General features: G+C 40.8%; 1 protein-coding gene across 1 annotated transcript in view; it reads left to right on the forward strand.

The window, feature by feature from the left end:
• RPAP1 (RNA polymerase II associated protein 1) overlaps positions 1–14009 on the forward strand; it is a gene marked incomplete at its 3' end in the record, with an annotated part of 36523 nt that overhangs the window by 9142 nt on the left and 13372 nt on the right. The window contains exons 7-14 of the mRNA XM_081999915.1: positions 3384–3499; positions 3909–4007; positions 4469–4570; positions 5361–5528; positions 7834–8025; positions 9785–9919; positions 10098–10277; positions 12268–12425. Coding sequence (XP_081856041.1) covers positions 3384–3499; positions 3909–4007; positions 4469–4570; positions 5361–5528; positions 7834–8025; positions 9785–9919; positions 10098–10277; positions 12268–12425 — 1150 coding nt within the window. The remainder of the gene's footprint in view (positions 1–3383; positions 3500–3908; positions 4008–4468; positions 4571–5360; positions 5529–7833; positions 8026–9784; positions 9920–10097; positions 10278–12267; positions 12426–14009) is intronic.

Genomic DNA, 14009 nt, shown 5'->3' on the forward strand with positions numbered 1-14009 from the left:
TCTGTTATTTCTATTTGGGGCTCATAGATTAGAAGGGTGATACACTATGTAACGGAGGTGAGCTATTCAGTAGGAGGTCTTGCTTTGTTTTTGAAATTTGTTCTGAGGTCTCTGAAGGGGGAAAATGTGTTTTAAACAGTAGGCATCATTGCTCTTCCTATTCAGTCATATGAACAGGGAAACAGAAGGGCGTGGTAGTGATATTCAGCTGCTGCTTGAATAACTTCTTTTAACTGGGACCTATTGGGGACAAGAGGGTGTTGGGTAGGTAAGAGTTAGTGATTTGCTCACAGGATAGCATGGAGATGACAGTCAATCTCACTTCAGGGAAATTGCTCATATAGCACATGTATGTCTTATGACGCTTGATGGCCCCACTCTGTGGCTTGTATCTTAGATCCCACGCAGTGATTTCCACAGGATACAGTCCTTTGTGCTGTGGATGGAGGGAAGTATTAAGGTGTAGATTGTTCTTCTGCTTTTTTTGGAAGAATTGTACAGAGCTGTTGCCTCTTACGACAACTCTTTAATACGCAATATATGCCTCTCTGGGGAGAAAGCTGTTTTATACCCAGCAGCTAGAGCAACCCATATATTCTCATGGTAGAGAAAAGTGTTTTCCCATTAAGCTCCAGCTCTTATTGTTGCTTTCCTTGCTGCAGTTTTTAATTTAGCCATTCTTCTCTGTTGTGATTTTTAGGCCCCCATTCTCATCTTTCCCACACTTTCGTTCATAGCATGTCTCTCTCCCTCATTAGCATGCTTCTCCCCCAATTTCATGTCAATTTTTGTCTGTCTCCATCTCTTGATCCTCTCTTCTGATGCATTCTTTGTGTCCCAGTACAACATGCAGACTGATTAAAGAGACCTCTGAATCACTCGAGGATTTCAGCTTGGTGTTTGCAAGAGATAACCATTTACCATTTTCTTGATGAGGGGGATGAGGCTGTTAGTATATATGTGCGGACATGTGCAGCCTCTTATTGAGCAAAACACTTCAATGAATAGTCCTTTTGCTGTTTCTCTCCAAGTTTTACTTTTCCACAAGTCAAAAGGACTATTTTTAGTTCTTTTTAGTTCCAGAACAGTCGAGTGCACAAGTAGCACCAGATTAAGTGACATTCTTTTACTCGCCTGGGAGCAATAGAAGCGGGTTGTTCAACCTGAAAAGACTGAAAAAGATTGTAGTAGTGCTCTTGAGAATAGCTCAGTGTTCATGAGCGTCGTGTGCTGACAACATCTTTTGCTTCCTCTGAAAGACTGCACAGGAAAGGGAGTTTTCCCAGGGTATTTGAAATAACAAAGAAAGGATGAGCTGGAACACAGTTATAAAACCAAGGGAAGCCTTTCCAGCACCTGAGTTTATGCCTACAGCCCATCTTGGCCAGCAGGAGATGTAAAATATTAATTTGACATTAGCACTTAGTGTTGGGATTTTGCATCTGTTTGTGTTCATAAGTAAATCAATCATGAATAACCCAGCAGATATGGTCATTCTGACTTTGCCAGGGAGAGGATGATGACACAAAGCAATAGGATTGCTCAAAAGTCAAACCTACGTCTCTAATGAGATAAAAGTCTACTGTTTCTAACAAACAAGATGGTGAAGCCTTTATTCAGCAACTTGCAATTTTATCAAATGGAAAAGGAAATCCTGGCACCAAGAAAAGGGGAAGCAAAGCAGAAAGGGAAGAGGTTGTGTGGTAGCCTTTAAGATAACCTAAGTCTGAAAAAGTTCAGTACAAGTGTTGCATTCACACTGTCATCTTGTTTCTGTAAAGGAATTTCTCAGTAACCGAACAATCTGCTGATGCCTTGGAATATGTATCTGTCTTTTCTTGACAAGATCATAATACTAAGGGCTGGTGGTAATATGTGTAATCCTTCATAGGATCCTCCATAACAGTTCATAGAATGGTTAACTCAACCCTATCAGTTCAGTGAATAATGGAGAAGGAGAAAACCAATTTGTTGAATTACAAATGTCAATAGATTTCATTTTTCTGCTGATTTATTTCCTCTGGTTTTGCACCTACCACCCACAAACATTCTACTTTCTTACATTTCAGATGCTTTTTCCTTCTCTTCAATTAAAATGTGTGCTGAGCCTTTGACTGAAATTTGGCTGGGGAAGATAACTCTGTGCTTCGTTCCTTGCCTGACTCAATGCCCCATTGATCATAAGAGTGAAGTTTCATCCTAGAAAGGATGAGTGCCCTTCCTGAAAGTTTATCTGCTAATTGGAGGAAAGTAAAAGGTCAGGTTTCAGGCCAGTTATCAACAGGAAAAGATCTGATGAAAGAAGAGCATCTCAGTGGGACTCATTGTTCCTTGCAAGAGAAAACCAGAGCACTAGGATTAATAACGGCAATGCAAATGAGTTCTGGGCTGCTCCAGCAGGAGTGGTGCTGCTGCTTTTCATGGCCTCAGACTGCCTGTTCCTGCCCTTATGTGGGATTGCTCTTGAGATAGCAAAGACTTCTTAAGTCATCTATTCTCATGCTGGTATGGGATAGTATCCTAGTAGCAAAGCATTACCTTTCCTAGTGCTCAGGTAATTTCCAGTTACATCTCTCCTGTCCCTTCACTTGTGAGATTCTTCCACATGCTGATCTGTCTCTTTCCTAGGGCAACTCTTCTGATGTCAGGCATAAATGTCTTGTTTCTCAAATTCTTCTAGTCAAAACTCTTTATAAAGTTAAATTAGTAATTTCTTCCTTTAGTACTTGTGCCTCTGAAACTTGTTAACTGTCCAGTTTCCCCACTGAGCTGTTTCTCAGGCAAGCTGTGTAAATTTGCAGCAGTTTTGATCTTTTCTTCCCAAGTTGATCTCCTCAAGCCTTTAGAGGGGGACACAGAATGAAGAGCAGCACAGCAAATGTGACAAAAGCATGAATAGTAGTGTCTGTGCTCTCTCCAGTGTATCTAGGCTGAATTCCTACTGGCTTCCAATAATTTGCTTGGACCTCTCTGCATTAATATTTTTGAATCATTTTACATCTCTCCCAACACCCCTCCTCCTTGGATGTTATTAGTTTACTTTCTCAAAAGTAGGGCTGATCCTATTTTTCTGACCTGGTTCTGATCACTTGCCTTATTTGTGCCCTGACTTCTATTGAACTTCTCCTAAATTAGCCTTGTCTGTGAATTTCAGTACAGTGCTGTTTACTTCCTCTTCTGGCTCTCATGAAAAATGAAAACAGCTTTAAACCTTTGATGTTTATGCATCAGCCAACAGTCAGTTTGAAAATTGTTTTCTTCTTATTTTACACGAATCCTATATTTGATGCAGTCTTTAAGCCAAGTAGGTTGGCAAAGGAGAAATAGTATTTTCTTCATCCCTGCCTTGGAATGTAAGACTGCCATTTCTTCCCACCCCAAAGATGATGATCTGCCTGTGAAGCCCAAGAAGGAATGGATTCACATGGACAGTGTGGAGTTTGAGAAGCTGGAATGGATGAAAGATTTGCCCCCACCACAGCAGAAGAAAACCAAAAAGGTTTGAAAGCAGAAAATGATATTTTTTTCATGTTTGTGTCTGGATCATGCTTCTCAGCAGTAGCAGTTTTGAAGGCTTCAAAAACTAGTCTTCTGCTTACTCAATCTGTAAGACTCCCATCAGGCTGAGAGATTCCTCAGTTTCTTCCGCAGGATAGGATGATACATGGTCAGTTCAGTCTGTAGTGCTTAAGAGAGCTAGGAAGTGAGTGTCTAGCAACTGTCATCTGGGATGAAACAGGTCTGAAAGTTAAGAAAAAAGGAAAGATGGCAGTAAAGAATTTGAGGCCTGACCTGGGGAGTTTCTGAACTGTCAGCTTCCAGCAGTTGATGTAAGAAATAGTATTTTAAGTGGTGAATGGAGTGGAAGGCAATAGAAATAATCTTCTCTCCCCACCCTTTTGTCGTAGGGAATGCAAGCGCGATTCAGTTTAAAAGGAGAATTGATTCCTGCAGATGCTGATTTACCAACACATCTAGGCCTGCATCACCATGGAGAAGAGGCAGAGGTACATGTAATATAGTAGAAAGGGCATACCCACTTTTGTTTTCTGTGTTTGATTTGGCAGATTGTTTTTGTGTCAAGGCTTTTTAGTGACAAAAACCTTAGGAAAGTGTGGATTGCTGATTTTCTTTTGAAACAAGCTCCTGAAGTTGGGTCTGCATGCATTAACTGCTTTACTTTCAGAAAACTCCATTGATGCTTTTTCTCTTTAATGCCATTAAGCACCTGTGGTGTTAGAAAAAGGTGTATATACATCCTTTTCTTAAGAAGTTCAGTTTTCTCCTGTCGCGTCAATGATTAGAATCTCTTTTGCAATGGCCACAAAGCAGCAAAAAACATTGCATTGCAGGTTATGTAGTATTTTACAATTAATCTTATTTTAAGGGGCCTGTTTTAACCTATAGCTGAGGTGTTTTTTGTCGGTTTGTTTTTTTTTTTTTCCCCTCTCTCCCCCACCCCCTTTAGAGGGCTGGTTATTCTCTCCAAGAGCTCTTTCATTTATCTCGCAGCCAAGTTATTCAACAGAGGACATTGGCTCTACAGGTCTTGGGTCGTATTGTTCAAAAGGTAAGTCACTTTCCATGGAATTCCTCCCCATAATTCAAGTTTATGGTGGATCTGGGCCCAGATTCTCTGGTACTAGTTGCTTGCTTTCTACTATTCAATGAAGGTGAGCAAAATCACCAGCAGGGCATTCTTTTTCAATGAGGATCTCCTTAGTATTATAAAAGTTAAGCATTAGGACATAACAAACTGAATTTCAGGTTTCTCTGGAGGGAGATGCTTCCAAGTGTTGTTCAGCAGCAGTGCTGTAACTTCAGTTTTGTTGTTGCTTTGGACACAGGTTATTTTTTGGGCGTTATTTTTGTGACAAACCTATCCTTGGCAGTGACCTTTTCACTCCACTTGTCTGAGCCAACTTCATGATGTGCTTTTTCTGTGGGAGGTGAGAATGAACCAGCCTACTCGTAAAGCGATGTGCCAATAGCATAAAGCAAAATGAGTATCTACCTCTGTGCACATTTCCAGCTAACTCATAGGGGAAGTACTAACCTCCCCTCCAACAGCAGTGGAGGCAGAGAAGAAGAAACTGTGTGGCTTTGAGAAGAGTGATGGGGCAGAGCAGGGTGAAGTCAGAAGATGGGTCCAGACTTTAGAAAGAAAGATTTCCTGCATTAAGGAACTTGAGTTGCATGCTTCTAGAGAATGAAAGAAGGAGAAAATAAAGGAAAAAAACCTGCACACAGTTTAGCTGGTTTACACTTGAAATGGGAAGCGGCAAACACGCAGAATGTTGAGATGTACACAGCTGAGATGAAACAGCTTTAACACTGGCTATGTGTGGCATACATTTCAGGCCAAGGCTGGAGAGTTTGCTTGCTCCTTGAAGGGCAGCATTCTGCGTCTGCTGCTTGATGCTGGGTTTCTCTTCTTGCTGCGCTTCTCGCTGGATGATGCAGTGGATAATGTCATGGCAGCATCTGTTGGTGCTCTCCGAGCTCTGCTGGTGTCCCTTGATGATGAGGTGAGACAATCATTAAATGCCTGGGTTTGATTTCATGCTGAGCTGTTCACAGGAATCAGAATGAGAAGATGTGGTAAGTAGCTTGAACAAAGGCTTGCTGGATGGGTTAGCTTAATGGGCAGTAGAATGCCATTGCTGTGCTTTGGGACAGACAAGGGAGCATGTTATCCCAGTTTGAGAGATTCGGACATCTTTTCTCCTGTGAATTAGCTCTGCCCTGTGATCAAATTCAGTGCAGGCTGCTGCTATTCTCTTCGTTCTGACATCTTTACAATCTAGATCAGGCCACTACTGATGTATGTGTGAGATTTAGTTTTTTAATATGGCCTCTTATGTTGTTGACTTTTTTTGGTAGTTTTCCTGCTTCTGAACAGATTAAATATTCTCCCTGCTTTCCCTTATGCCTCATAATGATGCTGTTTTCTTTTTCTTTCATTGTCTGTTTTCTACTGTTCTCATGTGCTTTTGCTAAGCTGATAAATAGCTAATTTCACCTTCTCATGTGTCTGTTTTCTCCTTGATGCTTTTTCTCCTGTTAGAAGGTTGGCACTTCTCTTCAGAGGTACTAAAGAGCCTTAGGCAGCAAGATTAAGATGTCTTCTTGGTTGGACAGAAGCAGTCTATTATAAGCAAAGCATGCTGTGGGCTGTGTTTCAAGTTCCTTTCATGAGAACTGCTTCTGTGTCAGACTGCAAAGGGGCTGGTGATAGAGAAGAGTGGGTAGATCCCAAGAAGCCCCCTGAAACTTCTCCCAGGCCTTTAGATCTAGCCCTAGTGGGAAGGCAAGAGAAATGAAGGACTGGGTAGCTTTCTCCACATCTTGCTCCTTTTCTAAAATATGAGCCTGATGATGTTCTGCTAGATGAGTCCTACCCATCCATGGTAGGTAATTAATGCTATGAATCAGCTTCCTAATGTGCTTTTCTTTCTTCTGATATTACTCTGGTTTACAACTGTCTGCAGTGCTCTGATTCTCAGATCAAAGCTTGTGGCGTGATGTCTTATATAAGTGGGGATTGCTGACTTTCTTGTATGCAAAAAGCAGCACTGTGAGTCCTGTGTCAATATATTTTCTCATTTGGAGAATCCTTCCTAGAGTCTCATGCTGCTGAGTTTCAAAAGGTCTGTGAGGAAGGGACAGAAGTCTGGCCTTTTGGTCCATGATTTGTGAGACAAATAGGATTTATCCCCACTATAAACACAGAAGATTAACACGCATTAAAATCATGCTGTCTGAATGAAGGCTTTGTTCATTCATCAATGGCTATGACAAGGAAGCACCATTCTCTTGTTTCCTTCGAAAACCCAGATACTCTGTCTTATGCCTTTTCTTCTCTTGGTGGAAGGATGGCTATAGTCACAAACTCTGTATTCTAGACAGACTCATAGCTTCATCCCCTAAAGTCAGAGCTCTTAGGACCATGTCATTCACTCACCAACTTTGTTTAATATTGCCTTTTCTTTAGTGTCTGGTAGTAACTTGTGCTTCCTTGGCACTTCTATTTGAAGTTTTTCAAAACAGCTTAGGGTTTAGTTGAAGTCTGCCGCTTCTTTTCTGACTAACGTGGTAGTTATTTCCGATTGCCAGTTCAGGAAACAGAAAGTTAAAGCAGTTAAGTAGTGCAAGCATTCAATTTGACTGTCTTTTGTATTCTAAAACTTTTTTGGGGAAGTAGGTCTGCTATGGGAGCAATCCCCTCTCTGAAAAGTTGAAAGCTCTCTTATTGCGGTATTGCCCTAGAACTTGAGAATTTCTGACGCTGTCATTAGCTGTGAACAGAAAAAGTATTTTTTATTTGCTGAAGCTGAGGGGTGTTCAAACAAAGGCCAAACAAATATGAACAGATACAGCAGGCAGTCTTTATTTTAACATACCAATTTTTGTATGACCATTCTATATTATTGGTGACCTAAGTTCCACACAGGTCCAGAAGTGGGAACAGAGCCAATAAATGCCAAATTCCAGTTTAACTTCTAGAGTCTTCATGGTATATTTATTCATTTTTATCCTAAGTGTTTTTCAGTTAAGCTGCATTTCTGTTACCTGTGTAGTAAATTTAATTTACCTCACAGTAATTGCTTTTCATGATTTCCCAAGTGTGTGTGGGACATAGGTTAAAATCACTTCCCTGAAAAAGCACTGCATTCTATCTGTACATGTTTAAAATGCCCTTTACTGTGCTTATGTTTTCCTGGGGTTAGGCTGGAATCAATAAAACATTCTGTAATCAAAAGTGTCCTTGAAAATTTTTTGTCTTCCATGATTTCTTTGTGAGATTTTTATTTTATTCTACCTTCCTTATAGAAATATCTTGATTGGACTTTCTCCTGGTACCAAGGGATGGCTGCATTCCCCTTTGTCCCCAGCAATGAAGAGGAAGAAGAGGAGGAGGAAGAAGAAGAAGAAGAATTGAAGGGAACAGGGAAGTCTCAAGATAAAAAATTAAAGGATGAAAGCAAGCCAGATCCAGATGTAGCCCGATATGATGTTGTAAAGGTGAGCACAGAGCTAGACCTGAAGTCTTTTTAGGAAAGTAGGCTCTGTACAGTGGCTGTGTGTGCTGTTGAATCTTCTGCTGTCCTGTTTATGCTATTAAGAACATTCTGACCAAGAATTAGAACTCCTCCCTGGCTGTTGGATGTTATGTTTCCATCATATATTACCAGGAGGATGATTTTATTGATCTCTAAAAATGTTGAGACTTGACCTGTGTGATTTCAGTATCATTAAGTATCTCTAACTTCCTCTAGGGAAATTGGCAACAAACACATTGATGACCTTGTAAGACTTGCTGAAAGACTGCATGCAGACATGATTTTCAAGCTCACTTACTTGAGCTAAAAGTGAAAAGGTTCCAGCCACTATTGAAGTGTCTGTATGTACTTTTGTGAAGTTAAACATGAGCATTACAGCTAGATAGTTCAGAACTAGTTAGATTTGTACAATGACATTCTCTTTGTATTTGACATAAGGTGGCTACTTAGCATTTCCCCAATTTCATTCTTCATATTTGCATTTCTCAGATAAAGAGTTACAGCATTTGGAAGGAATTCCTCACATATTTAAGCCTAATCCCACATTCCTGATAGGAGAGCTAAAAATAGTAATCTTTGTTATCACAAACCCAATCTTGGTGGAGCTGATGCAACTGTCTTGCCTGCTGCAATCATTAAAACTTGTGATCACGTCACTTAGTCCATGTACTTGAGCCTGTGTTCAAATAGCACTTGGTTAAAAGCTTCACTGGGAAAATGAATTACTGTACTTGAGCATCTGGTCTCATTTAAAGGCTTCATGATTCTACTAGGTGACACTGTTTAACAAGCTTAACAAAAGAATTGTAGACAGAAGAGATGAGATCAGTTTGTGATCTGGAAACGGTTGTGTGGTTCAGCATAATAGATTTTAACTTGTTTCAAGTGGCCCAAACTCAGAAGATATTTGGGATAAAATTCTCCACTGTTCCAGTTGTGAAATTCCATTTCACACTTGCTTATTGGCTGTTACAACGCAATTACTCAACACAGTTGGAAAGGGAGTATTTAAGCTAGCAGCTGAACTTGGTCAGGCTTGGAACTACAATCTTGCTTGGGCTGCAACTTTGAAAAAGTATCAGTACTACAAACTCAGGTGTTGTGGAGTTGCCTTTTCCTAGAACTAGGAAGGCATGGCACTGTCACTTAATGCTAGGAAAGAAGTCTTCAGTTTGACACTGATCATGGTCTTCTGCTCTGTGAACCATAAAATAAAATTCATATAATCTCTCTGCATCTCTCTTTCCTACTGCAAAATAGGAATTGGTGTCTGTTCTCTGCTTCTGTCAGCTGTCTCTGACATAACAGGTACTACCAGACAGAGCGTTGTGTTAGGTGGAGGTAGTGTCTAGCCAAAAAGATTCAAGGAGTGTGAGAACCCTTTTCGGGTACATTAGGTATTAGTAGTCCTTTATAGGGAAGGTTGTTTTCCTATTCCCTGTTACTTACAATTTCATAGTCTGGAAAACACAAGTATCCAAACCCCAGCAGTGGTCTGATTCAGAACAGAAGTTCAGTCATTGCTCTTTTGAGCTAACTCTTGCTCGTTTGCTACTGTACTGGCAGATCTGCAGAAACTTATCTCTGTGTTTCCCCACTGGTAATTTTAAAACCTTCTCTCTGCAGAAGATGTAATTGAATCTGCTTTTGTCTTCCAGCAACTGCAGTTCAGAGAGCAATTGTTAAAAGCCTAATGGAAATTTTTTTCTTTTTCCTTTCAGGGACTTTTGAAGACACGGATTCAGCACCGGCTGAGGTACATCCTGGAGGTGGTACGACCTGTTCCAACAGTAGTCCTGGATATACTGCACATCCTCACCCACATAGCAAGGCACTCCTCTGAAGCGTGCAGCCAGGTAAATTTCCCATTGTACAGGAGCTTGGGAATGGTAGAGAAAGGTTTGAAAAGGGAAGAAAGAAGCAGGTCAAGTTATGGCAAGGAGGTTAGACCAACTTGTGTGCTTTGCATGTCTTCTGCATGTCTGCATAATTGGATACATTTAGTTATTTGTGCTGCCTGCTATTTCTCTGCAGCTGCTTGACTGTCCTCGGTTGATTGAGACCATTGTCAGGGAATTTCTCCCTACTCAGTGGGATCCCCAAGTGGCTGAACCGGGGTATTTACTCATCAGCCTTCATGGAGTTGCTTGTGCTACTGCTATGAAGTTCATCAGAGTGTTGGCATCTGGAGGTCGAAATGCAACAGCCAGGCTGGTGAGTGATTCTCAGAAGAGCTTCTCTGATTGCAAAGGCCTCTGTTCTCTCTGTGCCTTACTTTCTAAGTAAAGATAGAGGATTAATAGGAGGTGCCTCTGATTATTTCATCTTCAGCTCATTGTGAAGATGTATATGTGTGTTTTGAAGGAATTGTGGACAACGTCATGATAATGCCTTCTCCTGTGTACCAGAAGAAGAGCTGTCTCAAGCTTTTCTGTGCTTTTTTTTTAATGTAGTGCAGTTATGCAAAATCACATAGCACAGCTCAGTGATAGTGACCAACAGCAGATGTTTAGAGCACACATTGGTGTGTGATGCTCTGTACTCTCCTGTGTTCCAGTGGTGGGCAGCTTAGGATTGTATAAACCAGAAATCTAATTGCTATCCTTGTGTTTTACAACACTGTTTGAACTTCCTTACCATTCATTTGTCTTAATAACTCTGAGGTCATTTATCAGTATTTCCAACCCCTCTTACCTACTTCTGGGCAGGTTTTCCACTTCAGAGATAATTGCATTCACTCATATAGGTCATCACAGTGGTGCTATAAATGCATAACATCTACCAAGAGCGGCACCCATTACAGTGCGAGGAGCACCTCTTAGGATTTTTGGTTCAGTATTGTTAATAGCATCTAATAAATTGCCATTCAGGAAATTGCTAACATCAGCAGAAGACCACCAGTCTGTGCTATAAAATACATAGAATAATGTGCTGATAATGAATAGTGGGGTATTTAAAGGCTGTTAAGTGGTGCTGGGAACATAGTAGAAAATATCTGAATTCTACTCTTTCAGGCTTTGTGTACTCCAGGTGTTTCAATGCATGCAAAAATTGCTTACCAGGTTCTTGCCACTCAAGCTTTGCTTCTGTTGCACTCTCATATGGCTTGTTACAGGCACTTAAATGTTGGGAATGAAAGATAATAAACTAAATCAAAATCATCAATGTAGGAAGCTATTTTAGCTAACAACAAAATTCTTCCATCTTCCTTCTCTGGAAGTAAATTTGACTTTGCCCCCTGTTCTGTAGGAGGGGTGTCAGAATTCATAGTTTGATTCATCAGCTCCTTTACTTTCTTGCTGGTATGCATTGATTTCCCTACAAGATGTCTCTAAGGCATTTGAATTTAAAATTATCTATAATATGTCCTTGTATCGTGAAAAAGGCACTGTAATCTCATTTGTTTAGACAGAACACACATAGGCTTTTGTATGTGTGGGAGAAGGAAAGAGAAGCTCTCTTTTATGGTTAAGCAAAAATACCCACTTGTTGGGGAGGATAAAAATTATTTCTAGAGAACGAACTGTAAATGAGTCATGTCATGCTTAATTCAATACTAAAATAACCCTAGAACATTTCCAAAGCATCAAAATTCTATAAAGTTATAAAAATAATAGGCAGGAGGTACCCTTTTTATAAAATAAACACAGAATCATAGAAAGGTTTAGGTTGCGGGACTTCCGAAAGCCATTTAGTGTGACCTCCCAAAAAGAATATTGGCATCAGTTCAGTACTTTTGTATACAATGTTTTTCATAAGATAATAACTTTGGCATGTAATCTTGACTAATAGAGTTCTATTCGTGACTACTTAAAGGAGGATAATTATGTATTCTTTAAAAATCAGTTAAATTCTGCAGAGAGCATCCAAAACAAGAGTGTGTGTGGGCTAGACAAACCTCCATCAGGAACGATTTAGGTGTAATTGATTTCTGTTAGGAATGTATTGGGTAACACCTAGGCATCCCTTCCTGGAATAATTCTCTTTTAATAGCCATTGACCATTTATTGATCCTTTGTAGTAGGCTCCTTAAGATTACACAAGATAAAGACAGATTTGAACAGTGCAAGAAGAGTAGAATGAGCTGAATTGAAATCTGCAGCTCTTTTGGTGTGTCAGAGTAATGAGATAATGCTGCATGCAACTGTTGTCTCTTATCCCTTTCTCTTTTTTGTTGTTCATTCTTTTCTTGTTTGTTTTATAGCTTAACAAATTTGAAATGAAAAGTCGGTTAAGTCGATTTATAGCTGAAGACCCGTTGGATCTGCTCCTGCCAAGGGAAGAAGCCATCAGGCTAAGCACCGAAGCCTTCCGGTTGTGGGCTGTGGCTGCTGGCTATGGTCAGGCCTGTGATCTCTACAGGTACTTTCCAAAGCTGGAGGGCACAGCAGAGAGAATGGACATACTGTTCCAGAGGGGCAAATACAGGGATCTCCAGGCTCAGTCTCTACTCCCCTCAGGGATTCTTATCTCCCTTTCTCTGGCCTCCTTGAGTAAAACTCACAGTTTCTAAAGGTATTTGTGTTGATAGCAACACAATTTTTTTTCTGTTTTTTTTTTTTCTCTGGTTCTTCTTTATCTCCTCTGTTTAAGCACTAGTATTTTGTTGTTTCTCTTCTGTGCTATGGGAGATCACCCAAACTTTTTAGGGCTGCATCTTTTTCCTCTTGAAGGTATGACATCAAGACACATAGTTTGCAGCACATCTAGGATTGAATCTGATGACCTAAAGGCAGTCTGCAGGCAGCAGTCACCAGTATGCATTTTAAGAGAGGCGGACTGATGCAGACAAACTCTGCATGCTACATTGACTTTCAGTTCAGTACAGATTCTTGTGCTTGACTGTCAAGGTCTGCACTGATGACCTACCTCAAGCATTGAACCTTCTTCAGGTTTGGGGAGGAGTGGCTGGAGAGCTGCCTGGCAGAAAAGGACCTGGGGGTGCTGGCTGACAGCTGGCTGAATATGAGCTGGCAGTGTGCCCAGGTGGCCAAGAAGGTCAACAGCATCCTGGCCTGTATCAGAAATAGTGTGGCCAACAGGAGTAGGGAAGTGATTGTACACCTGTACTCAGCACTGGTGAGGCCACACCTCAAATACTGTGTTCAGTTTTGGGCCCCTTACTACAAGAAGGACATTGAGGTGCTTGAGCATGTCCAAAGAAGGACAATGAAGCTGGTGAGGGGTCTGGAGCACAAGTCTTATGAGGAGCGGCTGAGGGAACTGGGGTTGTTTAGTCTGGAGAAGAGGAGGCTGAAGGGAGACCTTATCGCTCTCTACAACTACCTGAAAGGGGGTTGTGGTGAGGTGGGTGTTGGTCTCTTCTCCTAAGTAACTAGCGATAGGACGAGAGGAAACGTCCTCAATTTGTGCCGGGAAGGTTTAGACTAGATATTAGGAAAAATTTCTTTACGGAGGGAGTGGTCAAGCATTGGGACAGGCTACCTAGGGAGGTGGTGGAGTCACCATCACTGGAAGTGTTCAAAAAATTTGTAGACGTGGCACTTCAGGACATGGCTTAGTGGGCACGGTGGTGTTGGGTTGATGGTTGGACTTGATGATCTTAAAGGTCTTTTCCAACCTTAATGATTCTGTGTGATTCTATGTGATTCTTCCTGTAATTGCACTGACTTGGAAGCACAAAGGTGAAGTTATGGAAGCACAACTATGAAGTTGCTCTGAAGAGGAGTAGAAGGGAGGCCAGTATTAAGTTTCAGAAGGGAGATTCTTTCTCTGCAATGGCATTTTGTGTTCTCCAGCCCAATCAAGTGAATTGGTTAATAAAGAATAAAAACTCTATATAATTTTTTTATCACGGTAAATGATGTTGAGGAAAGAGAAGCAGAAGATGCCTTAAATTTGCATGAATATAACTGTAGATTCTTTGGCTGAGAATGTGAGAACTAGGGAAACAAGAATACAATACAAATAGTTTTTCCAAAAGAT

The sequence above is a fragment of the Phaethon aethereus genome (genome assembly GCF_964289735.1).
Source record: "Phaethon aethereus genome assembly, chromosome: 5".
In the NCBI taxonomy this organism is placed as follows: domain Eukaryota; kingdom Metazoa; phylum Chordata; class Aves; order Phaethontiformes; family Phaethontidae; genus Phaethon; species Phaethon aethereus.